Source organism: Suillus plorans (assembly GCF_016647745.1).
Source record: "Suillus plorans strain S12 chromosome Unknown HD556scaffold_8, whole genome shotgun sequence".
NCBI classification, from domain to species: Eukaryota; Fungi; Basidiomycota; class Agaricomycetes; order Boletales; family Suillaceae; genus Suillus; species Suillus plorans.
Genome location: NW_024537392.1, coordinates 588516 through 606441, shown reverse-complemented (window position 1 = coordinate 606441; position 17926 = coordinate 588516). Strand labels below are relative to the sequence as shown.

Sequence of the window (17926 nt, the reverse complement as noted above, 5' to 3'; positions counted from 1 at the left end):
TTTCCCACCTCTCTTCCTCGATTCCCACAGCTGGCTACCAACATCGGGCGGGAAACTGTTATGAGGACTTTCCATCCTTACTCTTCTTCACACATCCAAATGCCCGAAGCTGCTCTTCAACAGCAGCTGAATAAAACTTCAAGCACTTCATCACCAACATCACCCGTACAATCTACTTTGGATTTACTTGTAAACCCTACCTCTTCTCCTTCTCATATACTTGCCAATAAAATTGGTGAACAGTTTCAGCATACAAATCATATTCAATCATCATCAAGCAGCAATGTCATCTCTAATTCACAACCTCCAGTAACTTCCGCTCCTCCTTCTATTCTCTCTAACAATCCCGATCCGAACGCGTCTCTTCAATCTCTACTTGCCGCGAACCGAAAAGATTCAGCAGCTCCAGATTCATTACATCAGTGGGGTATTCCCCCTGTCCAACCTTCACCTCAGCCCCATCATTCTTCCCCTCATCTTCCATCCGTAACAGCCCAGGTAAGTACAAAGTACATCACTATAGTGTACTACTCATATGTATATCAAACAAGTCTTCAAACGGCAAGAGTGGTAAGCGCAAACTCGACGAGACAGAGCCTGAAGATCCGCATCCAAAAATCCGTCGGCCTATTGTTCGCGAACATGTGGCGCAGCAGCACCAGCATCCTCTCCTTCAAATGACAACCGTCATGTGCTTGCACGCTGCTGTTGCACAGAAATCTTATGGTAGCGAGAAACGCTTCCTTTGTCCTCCTCCTGTTGTGCACATTCAAGGTCCTGTATGGCAAATGCGCTCTCAACAACTCGCCATGTCAGTTGTCTCCGAGCAGGGTGAACGATCGTTGGACCAAAAGACTAATTTGGACAATAACATGACCGGAAGCTTCAAATTCTTGCACGTGACAGGCACAGCAAAGGCAAAGAGCTTCCAGCTGTCCCTCGACATAATAGAACCTCCTCCTTCTGCTTTGTCAGGCGAGAGCAGCGCTGATGGTACTCCAGGACGTGTTTGGGCCACCTTTGATTCAGCTCCTGTAACCATTATATCTAAACCCTCGAAGAAGACAGCAAAAACGCGTAACATCTCTTCCTGTATCCTCGCGGGAGGTCCTGTGTCTCTTTTCAACAGGATCAATTCACAGACTGTACGCACCAAGTATATGACCATCGACAACTCTCAGCTCTGTGCAAGTAATGTCACTTGGTCTGCGTTTAACGTGAACGTAGTGCGACGCCCCGATGACGCGCCGCCCACCAATGGTGTGTGCTCACGTGACTGGAAAGTATTATACATGTTTACTCACGTTCACGTTCAGCCGGTCCGCAACCTGTCACTTACGGATGTGAGGTCGTCCTTTCCGACACACTGTCTAATATCGCCACGTCACCCCTTATCATTCGCAAAGTAGACAAAGGTCGCGTATCTGCTGAGGATGGTGGACCTGTGAGTCAAATGCAGAAAATTGCTCTGCAAAGAGTGAATCAGGATGGTACGAGACATTATTTGTCTGCCGCCGGTCCCATACCTGGTGCTCCGAACTCTACCCCATCTGTCCCAGGGGCACCGGCTCAGGGTGGAACACACCCCCTGATCTTTCAATCGCCTCGCATACGAGATGAGATGAAAGATGGCGTGCGAAGCTTGATCGATGAAGTAGATGACTATTTATGTTGGACAATTGTGGGCATTTGTGAGTGCTTTTCATTGAGCAGTTTGGATTGCACTAATAACGCTCGAATAGCCAAGTTCCAGTATACATTCTTTGATGCGTTTGGTCAGCATAGTAACTCAATACCCGAGATGCCCATCACACCCTTCCCGACACTATTCACGGCGCCAGTGTACCGACCAACGAACAATATACTCGAAATGACCGTGTCACACTTCTTCTATGAAGACCCAAAGACACGAACTCAAATGCCACTGACCGTGTATTTAGGTGGCCTTGGTCCTCTCAGAGCGCGTTTCTATCAGGCTGCTCCCCCAGGACCATTAACTAACATCGCCGCTTTCGGTTCTGCCATGCCCGGTTCATCTAGTGAGGTAGTGGTGGGTGGAGGTGAAGACGTTGCAAGTTCTCCTGCCGATGCTGCGTCACGATATCTCACTCAGCCCCCTTTGCACACCATCGTGACAGTGGAGCTACCATCATTGGCTGAAATTATTAAGGCGCTTGAAGAGGACGTGATGACTCCGAGCGTAATGACCCCAGACGGTCTCATTCATCGGCAATCACCGCAACACAGTGAACATGGAACGCCGCTTGACGGGCCCAACGGAAGTAGTTCACAATCACACCCTCCACCTTCCATCGCTGGCCGGAGTCTTCCCCTATTGTTCATTCGCGCCTCGGATGGTATTGGTTATCACTCTGGACGAACAATCAGTTGCGAAAACGTATTTCAGGCTATGGAGCTAGGGTCGATGGCACCTGGCGGTGTCCTAGCACCGCCAGGGGGATCAGCGGACGCTACCTGGCTCGCTGCGGCGCAGGCTGCGGCTGCGGCTGATGGAGGTTTGCATGGTTGGACGTTAAGAGTGATGTAACATTGATTCAGATATGCTGTCGTCGATTCTCGTTGCTGTTGCTCTTCGTTTGCTCTGTCTTATCTTTCAGATCATCGCTGTCGTCAAACTCCCAGTTCCCGTACCTACCGTTCTTTCTACCGATTCATTTTCTTGAGTGGATTTCTGTAAGCCAGACATGCTGGCAAGATTTTTTTATCGTATTGTCAATTCATGATGGGTCCATATTTGTTAGTTTAATCACAATACTTGCTAGCTATCGTCCGATATAGTCAACGTAAAGCCTGGAACGTTCGTGTCAAAATTGCACTAATAGGCGGCGGCCTGACATGGATACGACCAACACGAGGAGCAGGCGATTGGTGCGGGTTGTCAATTAAGTGGAAATCGATTAGATCAATGCAGGGATCAACAAAGGATGGATAAATACACAGATGTGTGGACATTTGGTTGACATTTGGTAGACATTGCTCCCTCAACCCTGCCATCATCAGGTAAGTCACCGAACCCGAGCCAAAACAACATCGTATGATCCGCACTGGTTTTTTTCTCGCTAGCACCGCTAAAAGACTTATATCGTCTACGAGTGCTGATAATATCCTTTCTTCCTCAGATAATCGATTCCTATCCAACGTTGCCAGAACCAACAAGATGTTCACCTACGATGGTATCCGATCGCAGCTCGAGTGGAACTCCACCTTGAGCGTCTCCAATGCCCCCCAACCCACTGCTGACACCAAGTTCCTTCGCAAGGTCAGTTGTTTCCTAACCATCCATGCTTTATCTAATCACAACCTTCCAGACCTCGATCATCGCAACTATCGGTGCGCTATTTGTGCGATCGTCGATGTTTAGTACAATGTTGATCCTCTCTAGGTCCGAACACGAACACCGTCGAGAAACTTGGCGCCCTGAGACGCGCTGGTGTCAACGTTGGTCAGTGATGATCATACATACAATTTCTACGACGACTGACTCGCTTCCCTTCTCTCAGTTCGCATGAACTTTTCCCATGGTTCATATGATTACCACCAGAGTGTCATCGATAACACCAGAAAGATGGTTGCGGGTAATTCGAATTGTCCGATCATACGACTGTTGGGCTGATACCCGATATTAGCGGATCCCAGTGGACGACCAGTCGCGATTGCTTTGGACACGGTAAGGCTCATGCGCTCGTGTCGGAAATTCATGCTGATATTCGGCTGATAACAGAAAGGCCCCGAAATCCGCACGGGTTTGATGAGAGATGGAAAAGATGTATGCGTCTGATCTTTATCGTTGACGCCACCAGGTGATTGACATCATGTTTCACCTTGCTTCTTTAGGTGCCCATCAAGGCTGGCCACGAATTCATCATCTCAACAGAAGACAAGCACAGCGAGATTTGTGACGACAAGGTCCTATGGTTTGACTACGTACGCAGGGAATACTCGTCTGTGCGTTTCACACTAACATATTTCTGTAGAAAAACTTGCCAAAGGTCACTGCTCCCGGCAAGCTCATCTACATCGATGATGGTACGTTTATCTGTGATTCCTTTGAATTATTTTATTCATTTAATAACTGCCTAGGTATTCTCTCTCTGCTCGTCTTGGGTATTGAGGGCCCCAACGTTCGCGTACGTGCCGTGAACAACGGCACCCTCTCTTCTCGCAAGGGTGTAAACCTTCCAAAGACTGAAGTCGACCTTCCTGCTCTCTCTGAGAAGGACAAAAAGGACCTGCTTTTTGGTGTCAAGAATGGTGTTGACATGGTCTTCGCGTCATTTATCCGCCGCGGCCAGGATGTTAAAGACATTCGTACAGTTCTAGGGCCGGATGGTGCAAACATCAAAATCATCGTGAAGATCGAGAACGAGCAGGGTGTTGAAAACTTTGACGAGATCTTGCGAGAAACTGATGGTGTTATGGTTGCTCGTGGTGACCTCGGTATCGAGATCCCCGCAAGCCAGGTCTTCTTGGCACAAAAGATGATGATTGCGAAGTGCAACATCGCTGGGAAGCCAGTCATTGTGGCAACCCAGATGCTCGAGGTACGTAGATTGCTCATCGTGCGATAGTGCGTTCACTGAATACACGCTACTTATAGTCAATGACGGTATGTGTTAATCGACCTGATTCCTTCTGAGCATTGCTCAGATCACGCACAGTACAACCCCAGGCCCACTCGTGCTGAAATCAGTGACGTGGCCAATGCTGTCCTTGATGGTGCCGATTGCGTGATGTTGTCGGGAGAAACTGCAAAGGGAACTTATCCCGTAGAGTCTGGTGTGTGTTCTTCGCATGATGATTATGACATGACTGACGCCGTGTGAAGTTCTCATGATGGCTGAGACATGTTTACTGGCCGAGGCAGCCATTTGCTACCCACCTCTGTACGACGAGCTACGAGGCATCCAGCCTCGTCCCACCGAGACTGTAGAGACTGTGGCAATTGCTGCAGTCGCTGCTGCTTCAGAGCAAAATGCGAGCGCCATTATTGTACTGTCCACAAGCGGAAACACTGCTCGTCTGATCTCCAAATACCGCCCTAGGATACCTATCATCACGGGTAAGTGGCCTTTTATTGCTATCGATATCTCTAACTCGGCCACCTTTTCAAAGTCACTCGCAACGAGCAGACCGCGCGCCAAATCCATCTCCACCGTGGATGTTATCCATTCTGGTACCCTGAGCCGCGCGGAATCCATGAGAGTCAGTGGCAGAAAGATGTGAGCATGCGCCCATGTTTGATTGACTCTAAGTTGAAACTGATATATTTTATCCAGGTTGACAACCGTATCCGGTTCGGCTTGAAGAACGCGCTTGCGTTGAACATCATTAAGACGGGAACTACCGTCATCGCTGTGCAAGGCTGGAAGGGAGGTCTTGGCCACACCAACACCATGCGCATCTTGTCGGTCCCTACTGACCCTGCTGATTTTGAGCTGCAATCCCTAGGAGCAAACTAGATGATTGAAGTTGACTGTCGAGACTGTGGACTTTGCTGTAAAGATACTGTAGCATGTATTAAGGGGGGTTTATCATGCGTCTAACAATGTACGATTATGGGGTTTCTATGGCTCGAGACTGAAAACTCTGGTTAACGGCGATTGGATGTTTGCGTGAGTAGATTCATGTCTTCTGCCATCAGCTGCGCATCTTCGTGGTAGAATGACAACTTTCTCAATTCATAACGGTAAAATATCTTCCTTGCAAGTTACTTAATTGTACGCGATGACCTGATGGGCCCACTTTCTTTACTCCACTATCATAGAAAGTATTGACGTACTGAGGCCTGTGGTTCTCATCCTTCCTTCATTTCTTCCTTGACTATCCCACAAAACTCAAAATTACTCCCTGAACGGGATGGCAGCTCGTTATTTCACTGCATTTCAGCGTGGTACTACTCGCGACCGGCCCTTCTATGATCCCCACCTTCCTTCTTATTCCTCTGCTGTTCGCGAAAAATTGGATCTCCAGTCCAGTGGTAGGCAATGGCTCATGCCTATTACAGGATCAACGCGCCGAATACGTCTCCAGTCCCTGAGCCCCGCGCCTCGTTCCAGATTAGCCCGAGTTGGTCGACGAAGAGTTTTCGTCTGTCGATGTGTTGCTTTCCTTGCTGTAGTCTGTGCTATGGCAGTGATCGTCCTCATGTTGTTGGGTACCGAAGAGTCACACTGGACACCTCCGTTCAGGGATTCAACCCTCGTGTTCGGCAGAGAGAACTTGCAACACATTTGGAAGTGGGAGATCGAGAGCGGACATTACCCCAGCAATGGGAAGAGTAAGTGACAACGTGCTTTTGGGTCTTATGCCAGATGGAGCTGACGTGCTTTGAGTACCCGAGCAGATTGGTTTCACCTCCGCTATTTTGAATCCAGCCTTGCCTCCAGCAAAGGCACACACACTCATTTCACCCTTTACGCCCCCGCCAGGGCCAGTGACCACTATTACACGGGGAGTTGGTCCCCGTAGGACATATCTTGAAAATCAGAAGCAGTCTATCGGCGCTGCATATCCGCCCAGACCGATATCCGGAAGCATTGCAGATTTAGATATCATTCTAGAGCAGTGCAATTTTTCAGAGGGCAAGGTGTGTCATTCGCGGAGATCTTACTCGTATATTCACGTTGTTCTGTAGTACGTCCGTGATTGCTTGGAATTTCTGCGCGTCTCCGCTGGTTTGGATAATGGTCGAAGACTTCGACGAGGATCAGTTGATGGATGGAAATACGCTTTTATGGAAGAGGATCGACTAGAGGAAGAGATTCCTCCTCGCGCTACGCAGGCTGCACCTATAGTGCCAGCTGGGCCATACCCTACTGGACGCCAAATTTCCAATGCGGGATTGATAAAGAAAAGGAATGTTCACTGGGAACGTCCACTAGAACTCCCTCCCCCCGAGCAACCAAGCGTGGGTTCAAACCGTTCGACTGCTTGTGATCCGGAAAACCTTCGCCTGTTCCATATGTTTTGGGCAGGTCCATTCAACGAGAAACCATATGTCGCGCTATTATCTTTTCTCTTCACCCAGAATCTTGGCCTCCATCTTGAACCGGGGCAAGACCTCGACGCTTGTCATCCACAGATCTGGTTGTGGATTAATCCTGGCTCTGCAGCGGCTGTTCCAAATCCCTCCGCGCTCACAGATATGTACGACGCACTGAAAACGAATCCATGGGCGGCACCTTTCCTTCATCCGCGTTTCAAGAATGTGATCAAATTCAGATTATGGAACACGACGGAACAGCTTGATAGCAACCTGGAGCTGAGAGACGAGTGGAGGAAAATGGACACACTCTTCAATTCAGGGGGTGTAACTGTGAGCGTACCTGCTGAGCAGCCTGCAGGGAACTCTAGTACTGCCTTATCTAAAACTGGTGACATGGTTCATCGCCTTGGTTCGAAATCGGAAGCGACTTATGACAGGCTTTCTGTGATTTTGTCTGACATGGCGCGTTTCATCGTCACTCATCGCTATGGAGGGATCTACCTCGATGCTGATACCATCTTCTTGAGGGACTGGGAGGAGCTTTGGGGATGGAAAGGTGCTTTTGCTTACCGGTGGTCCTATCATGAAGACTACAACACTGCTGTACTCCATCTCAACAAGGGTTCTGCCCTTGGTTCTTTCCTCTTCCGCACCGCATTGAAGAACGGTTTCGATTTTCATCCTGTCGCTGTCTCTAAGTACCTTAAAGAGGCACACCTGGAGAACCTTTTGTTACGCGTTCCGGACGCGCTATTCGACCCAGCGTGGCTAAACACGGAAGGTTATCAATTGGAAAGGCCAACATACCCCTTTTTCGCCGGGTATGTTCCTGAAGATGGTTGTCATTGTAACTTACTAACGATCACCACGTAGGTTTGCTGATTTCTTTGACACTCCAGAAGTGCAGAGTGCTGCACCGCAGGTTGTCGGATTTGAGGGGTTCTTCAGGGGAGCATTCTCGTATCACTTTCATAATTTCTGGTGAGTAGTTTTTTTTTCATATCACACCTTTGTTGAGATCTTTATGAAAGGTGGAAACCGTTTGACCCTGCAAGGAATTGGCCGGACTTGGGGCAGAAATTTGCAGGTGGTGAAAGGGCAGCGCGCGCTGCTGCCAACCCTCATGCAGATCCTGATGATTGGAGCGACAAAATTACCGATGACAAGCGCGATTTGGACTGGGCAACGGTGCTAAAACGAACGTTTGAGGCCTATATTCGTGGAGAAAGACCAAATATGTATGGTGAATGGTTGCGGTGGTGACGATCTGAAGACATTTTCGATGCGGATCTATTGGACGCAGCTCAATTGGACAGATGCCTATCAAAAGACTTTTCAGCCAATGTTTATTTGAATAATTCAGAATGCTGTTGTATATTGTAATGGGGCGCATGTGCTGCGGTGATTATATTTGTGACCGCTGAGGCTGGGCAAAGAAGGCATGTCACTTGTTGTCTTCCAGTACTAATTATCATGATTTGGATGGATAGAAGGTGAGTTTCACTCTATATCAATTCCGCCTGTACTCAACGATTATGCCTGCAGCATTTGAACATTCATACCTGCAAGTACATGTCCCAGTGTCAAGTTCGATAAACACGCAGATTCAAACACACAACTGGCATTGCGCCTGGCATCTCGAATTGTCGCGTATCCTTGCTAGCACTACTTATACTATATTTGAGATTCCTTGTAAGTGATTCTGCATAAGGGATCGATCCCGCACAGCAGTTGCTCCGTGTACGATATGCCGATGATAGGGGCCTCAGGCCTGAGGCTTATGAGTTCTAGTCGTCCGAGGCTCGACACTACGACAATAAAATTTGAAGGAGAGACTTACCGACGGTGCCTTGTCAGTGTCATCGGGCTTAACACTACGACGAGGCATCTGCGGACGTCGTATAATAATATGATGAGATTTGACGCGAGGAGCACAACGAAAGCAGTAGAAAAGCGGATAAGCACGATGAATTGATTTTACTTGTAGAGAACAGGTCGTTGGCGACTTGATTGTTAGTGCTGTCTGTTTTATACTCTACAGAAGGTGGCGTTTTGGACATACGGCAGAATTGAGACGAAACCGTTCAAATGGTGTTCGCCCAAAGAAGTCAACTGGTCCGAGACGATGAGATCGAATGCTGTTTAGCCAGCTGGAGGGCTGCAAGATTTGTGACAGATACTTAGTATATTTCTAGGGACAGAAGCAAAATATACAAGTCGAGAAATCGGAGGGGACTGGTACGCAAGCACCGTTACGATTCAGTGTCTGGAAGCTAGGGTCTGCTCTAGATACTGAAGTCATGAGACGGCAGACACTGCAGGCGATCCTGGTAAGAACTCCTTCGCATTCCCGATCATCAGAAGGCCGACTTCGGTAGGGTCAGTGCATTGCATAATGAAACATATGATTCCACTCACTTATGAGTCCAAAAAGTCCCAGTACGCTTCCAAACACTTCCACTACGAGTACCTTCACAAACAGCGTAGAATCAGCTGCATCAGCGAGCGCAGCAGTGCTGCCGGCGATACCGACACAAAGGCCACAAAGAAGATTACACAATCCAACAGTGAGCCCGCCAAAGAATAGTGCATATCCTGTAGCTTGATAAGTAGTATTCAATGAAATAACGAAGAGGAAATATGTACCGGTGAAGTAGTTATCTTTCGTATACAGCAGCGCTTCGGGCACCGGTTGTAGTTTGGATGAGTATACGATACCCATGATCTGTTATTATGGGGTAAGTATGATACAGAAACTCGAGGGAACGAATGCGCACCACTCCGTAGATTGCAACCACCTCGCAGAAAATGATGCTGACAATGAGCAGCACTCAGTCACTTCTGTGCACGGTGTATATATAATAACGCACCTGATCAGATTCTTTGTACTGATTCTTGGAGTCCTTACTCCTCCACCCAGTATCGATGCCCCGGTCAAAAATATTCCCCTTCAAAACAACGTCAATGCTATTAAACAAGAATGAAACCATACGAACTCACCATCCTGCTCCAAAAACACTCAAGCCTATGCAAAGTCCAATTCCGAGTGAACCCCAGACGAACGGGCTGGTTTCCTCGAGAAACCGACCAACATCGAACACTTCTCCAGAACCTGTTCGAAACGTGTTCAAGTGCTGCGGAACAAATAAAATAACTTCTAGCATACCTGTAAACAGCAAATACAAAGCAATTATGATGATAAGGAACGTCGGGAGTCCGAACGATGTATACGTTTTGTAGCCCATGTTTGGCGATATCAATGGGTTCTAACAGGTTGACGAGGACAGGCAGAGGTGCCGCATCTTGAAAAGGCATGTTATTCACACGCTTTGTCACCGGTCCTCGAATACATTATATACTTGCCCGAGGCTAGATCTTGCATCGGTGGCTTCTGTTCAAGCATACAAATGACAGTGTCATCACATAGAAATGTTCTCAAGTTGCTAACACTAGGACTCATCTTCCACGTCGTATTCATTGCTTCTGTTTTTGACTGCTACTTCACTAGCCCAGTTGTCCATGGCATACTTCCTTGCAGGGCTGGCTCTGGGGAAGAAAAATGGATTGTTCTCATTGTGGGCAAGTATACCTTCACCTTCCATAGCACCAACTGCTCAACCAACAATTTCTATCAGGAGACGGTCTATGCGCAGACCTTCTATTTGGTGTGGACGTGTTCTCTTTCATTCTTCAGCTTCCTCACCAAAGATTGTAGTGCCTTGTTTGCATGATATTATTCGAACACAAGGGGTGTTTGGATTGTTGCACACTTGAGTACCAACAGAAAGTTGACCTGGACATGTCACAATCATTGGTATGCCACTGCCCGATATGTCAGTAATATTGGGCTGACTTAAGAAAATACAAGGGGGTATGTATGAGGATATATCTGCTGTGTAAAGAGTCAATTTCTTGTTATTATATACTGACAAGACTCATGAGAGGGTTGGAAAATGAATTCAGTCAGTATCATTGCAACAGACACCACAAGCAATATCTCATTCCTTCTCCAGGTTCACTTTGACTCCATCTTCAATCAATCTAGTCGCACTTTCTCCTTCAGCTCCCCAGACATATTACCAATGTTTGCCCAAGGTGCAACACCTGGAAAAGTTGACACTTGGAGCTACAATGAGGAAGATGAAGACTTTACAAAAGGCACGAACATCCAGAACTACTGCAGTCATGCTATTAAACCAAACCAACCAGATAGATGCCACTGCTCTAGATACCTGAGTTTTGGACCAACTTCAGACATTGTTTCAGAATGCATCATCAAACAATTTGCTTGATTTAGAATTACATGCCAACAAAGTGGTATTCTTCCTGCACCTTCTTGGTCTGGATACCACTGGTCACTCATATAGGCCACACTCCAAGGTGAGCATCTCCATCAGTGTACTTTTATCAACTTAAGTGGTGGCTGAAAAAAAGGAAAAAGGAACTGGAATCAAACATGAGAGCTCACTGGTGTGAGGCTGGTGCCATGAGTAATAACCATTACACCATAACTGCTTATATTGGATGACTTCCCGTGGGATTTGGAAATCCAGATCTCATTCTAAACCTTAAAATTCGGAGGTTTGGCAAGGTAGAATTTACATCTAGAAACTCATTCCAAACCGTGGACACAGTCAAATAAACTTCATGATCTAATTCTACTTCCTAAACTCTAAACATGGCATACAACATTGCTGGTGAAACTCTCGCTCCGACTGATGACAACGATGACAACGATGACAACGATGACAACGATGAATTACAGAGAAGGCTCATTGCAATTCTCGGTGTCCTTATATTTGTCGGAGCTGAACAATCATGCTCTGAACGCTCTGAACGCCGGCAAACAAGAAGAAGATATCTCATTCATAGTGACCTACTTCCCAATCCACATCTGAATACTCCCTGGCAAGCGCTCTACTCAGGACAGAACAACCATGCATTTATCACAACCATGGGCATTGACATCCCTACATTTCACTACATTCTCTCACATGGCTTCGCAACTCTTTGGGATATCACTCCCATTCCCCGCAATGATATTCCTGTCACTGCTCACTCTCGTGCTTATCGACGTTCCCTGGATGCTGCCGGTGCATTAGGCCTTGTTCTTCATTGGCTCAACTCAACCATGCAAGAGGTCAGTCTCATGCAAATTTTTGTGCTTATCCCAACAACCGTCTCACACTATCTACATTTTTCCCTCACCATACTACTTTGTGCACTCAAGAACATCCCTGAAGCCTACATCCAGTGGCCTTCTGGGGATCAATTTCAAGTTTTAAATGAACTTGTCGTTGCGTGTCATCCCTTGTTGACAGGGGGCTTCGGCACACTTGATGGACTAAACTTACCTGTGCAAACATCCAGTGATCAAGAGATTGAGAACGCAACTTATAATGGGTGGTTGCACAGTCACTTTGTCAGTTCGGTCATTGCATTTAGTGCTGATGGTGCGCTGTTGTCCAAATCATCTGCTCAGTCTTTCATTCTGATTGCTACTACTCGCAGGCTCAATAATTCAATGCCACCTCAATGCGCCAGGCAGCTGGCATGACTCCTGTGTGGCCTGACCCATCTACAACAAACTCAGTGCAAACACACCAGACGGATACTACCTTGTTGCTGATACAGCTTTCCTGCAAGGTACAGATCAGATTGCTGGTCGCATCAAAGCCCCACTCAAGTTCGGACAACACCTCCCTAATGATCCTGCCGAAAGACAGAAGCTGTTTTTATTTGACCGGCAGCTGCTTTCTTTTCGTCAAATGGCAGAGTGGGGCATGCGTGCTCTTCAGGTCTCCTTTGGATGTCTGCGCATTCCCCTCAACATTGACTTCAGCGAGCAGCATCGTGATCTGCTCGAATCGTGTGTTCGGCTCAATAATGTACGTGTTCAGATGGTAAGAATTAATCAAATACAAAGCGTATACATGTCAATTTGGTAAGAAGATGAGCAGGATAGGATGGTTTGGGTGCAATTTGAAGACATGTTAGTTTCATGTCAGCGTAGCAATGATTGTGTAGCTCGATTCCATTTGTTAAGTACATAGTAGAAATTTAACAAGTACCCCCCCTTCATTTTTCTAACTCCCAAGTAAAGCTTCCCCATTTCAGTACCCCCATCACCTTCTAACTGAGAAAACTTTGCGCTGTTGAGAGTGCTCCAGCAGCACTGTTGAAAGCGCTTGAGTTCTGTTGAGAGCCTAGTCTTCTGCATGAGCAGGCAAGACAGACTGAGTCATTGAATGACTCAAAGTAGGTGGAATGTGCTGAGTTGCAGCGCTAGCATGAGTTGGTGAGATCACAACTGATAAGTTGTTTGTGCCAGTACGGGAAGATGTTGGAGTGAATGACACATTGAATTGTGCACTCGAAGAATGGATAGGTGGTGTGAAGGGTCTGCAAATGGTGTGACGACCAGTCTTCGGATCTTTGATATAATCCTGTCAAGAGACTACATCACAGAAGTTGTCCTGATTGAAGTCAAAACCCTCGTCTTCATCATCAGGTGAGACCCAGATTGTAGATGCTCCCCCATCAGTATATTTCGTTTCGTGGCATATGTATTGTGGTCGTGGCATATGTGGCATCAGTCGGCAATCTGGACCTTTCTGCACAAGTCGAGCCATTTCCAATTGCATCTCTAGACAGTCCGCATGACGCTCAGCATTAGCACGCTCACATTCACACTGCAAGAGCTGATTACGAAGCGAATTAATGGTCATGTGGGCATCTCGCAACTGGTTGGACATAGATACAAGTTGAGTGGTCTGCAAAGTCCGAGCAGCGTGCTCATCATCTTGAGCAGCTTGAAGTTGAGGATCAAGCGAAGTAGTGATTAAAGTTAGAAGATTGAGATCTGAGGTGCGTGAGGTGCGAGGTCGAGGAGTGGGTGTGCCAACAGAACAACAGGAAATACTAAGTGCGGGCTCCCATATCTCAGTCTTGACGGAGACCTTTGGTGTCCCGGCTCGCTGAGGCTCATCTTCATCACTCCTGATATTAATAACTTCATCGGTGAATTCATCATCATCGAGATCCCGGGTGCCAGCCTTCTCGTTCATGCAGAAGTCGATTTTGTGAGCGCGTTCAATGTGAGGAGGGCACTCAGCATCACCAGTTGGCTTTGTAGTGCGAACCAACTTAAAGTAGAATATCAGTACCAGAGTTCACAGTATATAAGAGTACATACCTGCTTAAACTTAAGCTCAAGAGATTTTGCAGGACAAGTGGGACGGTCATGGCTATCGGCGGCTACCAGCAACTTTGCGAGCAGGCACAGGTTGTGTGAAGGGCGGGGACAGAACCTGGCGTGTGATTGTATCATCGTCCTTGCCATCTGATTGCTCAGGTTCATATGGTACCCTTGACAGCACACCATAGGGCTGACTAGGCAAAAAGGGAGCTGAATACAAGTTTGGTGGCATCATGCCATAACCGGGCGGAAGTGGGGGGGGGGGGGGTATGTGAATGTTTGACCAGCGGGCTGCATAATGAAAAGTTCAGGGCTTTGTAGGAAGTTAGAGAGAAATCAGTGATGTGTGTATTGAATGTAGACATACACTTTATATCGCCAAGTGCATAGCATGTTGCACATGGTGCAGAATGTAGCATACACCTGAAGCGATCACCGATTAGTGTAAAAGAGAGATCCGGGAGACTTGGACATATGAAAAACATTGTGACAATGCCTGAGTGCTTTCTTATCCTCACCACATCACATGGAAATGTGCTGTAATCACCTTGAAAAATTGTAAATGAAGCCCTGGCATGAATGGGAGCACACATGGTGCAGAATGTAGTGCACAGACTTACCAGACATTTGTTTGTGTGGGATGACATCACGGACATTGAAATGTCATTTAGAACAATGATCTGAATCTGGAACAGGGTGCGTTTGACATGCGGAGTTGGAAGTTGCTTACGTTTCACAGCAGCTCCTTGGTACATAGGGTTTGAATCACGTATCTGGAATTCTAAATCCCACGGGAAGTCATCCATTATGAATATCTGAATGCTCATATGACACCCTCTAGATTCCCTTAACTGCAACAATTTTTGCAAGCTATCTACTGGCTTGTGATCAGTTGTACAAATTATTTGATACAAGCCATCCGCTCGCCTGTGGATGGTCATTCAAGTTGTCGATTTGTTACAGTAATAAACAATTGTAAACTACATTTGCAGTGTCCAGGGTGCGGGCACTATCCAAAGGCTGGATGTGCTTGTGAAATACGAGGAGTCAGTCAATACATGAGTGAAATAAAAGGAGATGACAAACATCAACACAATACAGCTCGAGCACAGGTTCATCGCCCACAGTAGTAGTAATGAGGTGAGTGTTGATGAAGTAAACACCGTCCTCAGGCAGCGCAGTGCTCCCTCCAAAAGTGAAGATGGACATGGGAAGATCCATTGCATTGCCAGAGTCTTCTGTGTCTGGAGCAAGAGGGACAAATCCATCCATTTTCCAGAAAAATTTCCTGTTGAGTGAGTATGGAGAGGCATTTTGAATGCCCATGATGCTGTGGAATGTGCAGCTGGAGGCCATGGCGAGGATTAGAATAAAGAGTGTTCCAACTCCGCTCGTGATGTCATGGAAGGTGTGGAGCGAGAAAGGAGTCGGAGCAAGAAAGGAGTCGAAAGATCAAGTGATCATGGAAGTCAATGAATATTTGAAAGTATTTGAACAATCGATCAAGCAGGTGATTGAGGAGAGACTCAGTGAGATTGTGTAATGAGCAATACATGTTCAAACATTCACGGCGGATTGCGGTCTGATAAATGAAGGTAAAGTGGAGCGTGCTGTAGCACTCGGATTGGCATTGGTCGTGTATCCTGCCAAACTCATAGGTGTCTCACATTATACTCCTCGACACTCCTTTTACCTTCCGAGAGTTCCGTGCACTCATCCAAGTCATCTGAAGGTCATCCATCCCCTTCTGAGGCCTGCATACACTTCCGATCCTCCGTACCATGTCCGTTTGACTTTGCTGGTGCATTTTCACTTGATTTATCTGTTATTGATTATGTCTTAGGGGCTCATACATCAAAAAGTTGGATTAATATGTATAGCTGCGCGCCTCATGCATTATTACATGCATATCTCTGTAGCGGCTCGCCTTGAGTCTTATTACATTTTAGATAGCTTATCTCGCTACTGTTCTTGCCTACACAATTCTGGACTTTCACACTGTAGGATATAATCTGGCTCACTAACTACTTGCACTTCACTTCACTTTCCTTGCTACGAGTCATAGTTTGTAGAGTCACTTTCGGATAGTCGTACTTTGTGGAATCAATCTTTGTTCATTCAGAATGATTGTTTGGCTTGACCGTTGCCACAAGTTTAATTGAGTCACACCTTCAGCAAGACATGTCATTGTCAGTACTGAACAGTTGGCCAACAGCGCATGCACTCGCACATTCATTATCCACGCAACGATTAGCCATGGAGAGTTAGGCCTTGGCTTCTTGGTGAAAAAATCCTCATCCGGTCTAAGGAGATGGATGATGATGAGAAACGAGAGGCATGAGTTCATCAACCTGTTGAGAGGTCCATGTAAAAATTGACAATGAGCCTGAGAAAGACAGAGAACAGCCACGTACCTCTTGTACTCATTGTCAGTGCCCTCTGTGACACCTTTTGAGGCCTCCATGAGTATGGACTGCAACATCACAAAGTCTGGGGCATCAATTGAGGTAGTACCAATGCTGCCAGCTTCATTTCCCTCAGGCAGCAGGGTCTCTTGCTTCACATAGACATCCTCTGTAATGTTGTCCATTTTAGGGCTTCTGACAGTAGGAGATTGAGTATGCTACACAGGCCTGGAAAGCACTGGATAGCATCAAGTGCTGCAGCCATTGTTGCTGGTGGGACATTTGAGTTTGAGTTCTGTTAGTTATGGTTGAAGCCAAGGACAGAGAGCTCACCTTGGGGAGGCCCCCTCTGAGTTTCGATGAATTAGTAATTAAACGGACCCCATGACACCATTTCTGGTCAAGTTCTGAGTTCCCTGCATAGGCAAGAGGATGGCAGCCTTGCAGGAAGTGAGAACACTAGAAATAAAGTTGAGAAAAACATGGTCCAGCTGCTTTTTGGAACCAAGGGACTGACTTGGCGAGCATGGCAACCATTATTTTCAAACCGATAGGCCATAGTCCAACCATTCCCCCTCTGGTGTTGCAGAGAGTCATGCCAGTCCACCAGACATTTCTCGAGCAAAAAAAGATGTTTGGAGCCAGTGTGACACCACCAGTCAATCTCCAGATCACTTAGGGCTTTAAGAGCAGCAAAGTGAGGTGACAGCATGCCACTCTGTCTGGTCATTGAGTTGTTTGTCAGTGGCAGCCAAGATAGAAGCATTATACCTTTGATGCATCATATGAGCAACACTGCTACTGGAATTGGCCAAAGTTTGTGATGGGGGCAGATCACCGTGTGCTGGGGGGAGGATCTGCACTCAAAATAAAGAATACAGATCTGTGAAGTTTAGTGGCAGTGAGCAACCTGATGTCATGGGCAATACCTCATATATATAGCCTTCTTCATTCTTCAGCAGCCAGGCTCCCATCCTTGCGTCCTCGTTCCTTCCTCCCCTCAATTGCCAACTGTCCTTTTGTTGAGAGCTCCCCCCCTCCTTTGTGTTTCCAAATGGTGAAAGCAAAAGCACCTATGCCATCAGTGAGTGGACTGGTTTGCTGTTCCTTTGCGTCCATGATGCCCACAACATATCTGTTGCTTTGTGGCTATGATTTAGCGCGATCTCTGGCCCTTGGTGCTTTGGGCACGCACGCACCTTCGTTCTTGTTTGTCCCTCCCCCAAAGCCCTCTCATTTTTCGGCACGGGATCAAGCGTACTTGGGGTTGGCTGGGCTTGGAACCAGGGGGGGTGAATGGGGTCTCCCCTCATTGGA

The 17926-nt window shown here is 47.0% G+C and overlaps 7 protein-coding genes across 7 annotated transcripts; 4 read left to right on the top strand and 3 right to left on the bottom strand.

The window, feature by feature from the left end:
• On the top strand, positions 1-2840 carry HD556DRAFT_968354 (uncharacterized protein). The gene is made up of 4 exons (XM_041312164.1): positions 1-498; positions 552-1260; positions 1317-1691; positions 1743-2840. Exons 1-4 carry the CDS (start codon positions 61-63, stop codon positions 2546-2548), a joined length of 2328 nt encoding a protein of 775 aa, XP_041164660.1. The 5' UTR covers positions 1-60; the 3' UTR covers positions 2549-2840.
• HD556DRAFT_1340714 (pyruvate kinase) lies at positions 2830-5613 on the top strand. Its single transcript, XM_041302074.1, has 15 exons — positions 2830-3021; positions 3141-3280; positions 3330-3351; positions 3404-3463; positions 3522-3596; positions 3648-3688; positions 3743-3787; positions 3856-3945; positions 3996-4047; positions 4102-4562; positions 4619-4627; positions 4680-4797; positions 4847-5080; positions 5134-5240; positions 5298-5613. Exons 2-15 carry the CDS (start codon positions 3179-3181, stop codon positions 5478-5480), a joined length of 1599 nt encoding a protein of 532 aa, XP_041164659.1. The 5' UTR covers positions 2830-3021; positions 3141-3178; the 3' UTR covers positions 5481-5613.
• Positions 5614-5877: 264 nt separating this feature from the next.
• On the top strand, positions 5878-8269 carry HD556DRAFT_1430247 (uncharacterized protein; the record flags this gene model as incomplete). Its single annotated transcript, XM_041304893.1, has 5 exons — positions 5878-6298; positions 6354-6607; positions 6656-7827; positions 7880-7987; positions 8038-8269. 5 exons carry the CDS (start codon positions 5878-5880, stop codon positions 8267-8269), a joined length of 2187 nt encoding a protein of 728 aa, XP_041164658.1.
• Positions 8270-9142: 873 nt separating this feature from the next.
• Positions 9143-10381, bottom strand: HD556DRAFT_968088 (ATP synthase subunit C-domain-containing protein). The gene is made up of 7 exons (XM_041312162.1): positions 10173-10381; positions 10007-10118; positions 9877-9954; positions 9784-9820; positions 9653-9731; positions 9425-9601; positions 9143-9375 (listed from the first exon to the last, which is right to left on the bottom strand). Exons 1-7 carry the CDS (start codon positions 10249-10251, stop codon positions 9305-9307), a joined length of 633 nt encoding a protein of 210 aa, XP_041164657.1. The 5' UTR covers positions 10252-10381; the 3' UTR covers positions 9143-9304.
• Positions 10308-11040, top strand: HD556DRAFT_1340704 (uncharacterized protein; the record flags this gene model as incomplete). Its single annotated transcript, XM_041302073.1, has 6 exons — positions 10308-10343; positions 10381-10585; positions 10642-10671; positions 10722-10820; positions 10875-10968; positions 11020-11040. Coding segments are annotated over 3 exons (294 nt in total), but the record flags the coding sequence as incomplete, so codon positions are not given.
• Positions 11041-13455: 2415 nt separating this feature from the next.
• On the bottom strand, positions 13456-14348 carry HD556DRAFT_1438914 (uncharacterized protein; the record flags this gene model as incomplete). Its single annotated transcript, XM_041305900.1, has 2 exons — positions 13456-14151; positions 14202-14348. The coding sequence occupies 2 exons, from the start codon at positions 14346-14348 to the stop codon at positions 13456-13458; spliced, it is 843 nt and encodes a 280-aa protein (XP_041164655.1).
• Positions 14349-15092: 744 nt separating this feature from the next.
• On the bottom strand, positions 15093-16794 carry HD556DRAFT_1438913 (uncharacterized protein; the record flags this gene model as incomplete). Its single annotated transcript, XM_041305899.1, has 4 exons — positions 15093-15131; positions 15189-15233; positions 15291-15534; positions 16619-16794. 4 exons carry the CDS (start codon positions 16792-16794, stop codon positions 15093-15095), a joined length of 504 nt encoding a protein of 167 aa, XP_041164654.1.
• Positions 16795-17926: the final 1132 nt, after the last annotated feature.

Bases quoted from the DNA above. Each gene is read 5' to 3' on its own strand.
- HD556DRAFT_968088 (XM_041312162.1), bottom strand. From the start codon at position 10,251: ATGGGCTACAAAACGTATACATCGTTCGGACTCCCGACGTTCCTTATC. The intron at 9,732-9,783 runs GTGCGCATTCGT...CCATAATAACAG, and splicing joins TGGTTGCAATCTACGGAGTG to ATCATGGGTATCGTATACTC. The intron at 9,602-9,652 runs GTACATATTTCC...ATCAAGCTACAG, and splicing joins GAAAGATAACTACTTCACCG to GATATGCACTATTCTTTGGC.
- HD556DRAFT_1340714 (XM_041302074.1), top strand. From the start codon at position 3,179: ATGTTCACCTACGATGGTATCCGATCGCAGCTCGAGTGGAACTCCACC. The intron at 3,352-3,403 runs GTGCGCTATTTG...GATCCTCTCTAG, and splicing joins CTCGATCATCGCAACTATCG to GTCCGAACACGAACACCGTC. The intron at 3,464-3,521 runs GTCAGTGATGAT...CCCTTCTCTCAG, and splicing joins ACGCGCTGGTGTCAACGTTG to TTCGCATGAACTTTTCCCAT.
- HD556DRAFT_968354 (XM_041312164.1), top strand. From the start codon at position 61: ATGAGGACTTTCCATCCTTACTCTTCTTCACACATCCAAATGCCCGAA. The intron at 499-551 runs GTAAGTACAAAG...ATATCAAACAAG, and splicing joins TTCCATCCGTAACAGCCCAG to TCTTCAAACGGCAAGAGTGG. The intron at 1,692-1,742 runs GTGAGTGCTTTT...ACGCTCGAATAG, and splicing joins TTGGACAATTGTGGGCATTT to CCAAGTTCCAGTATACATTC.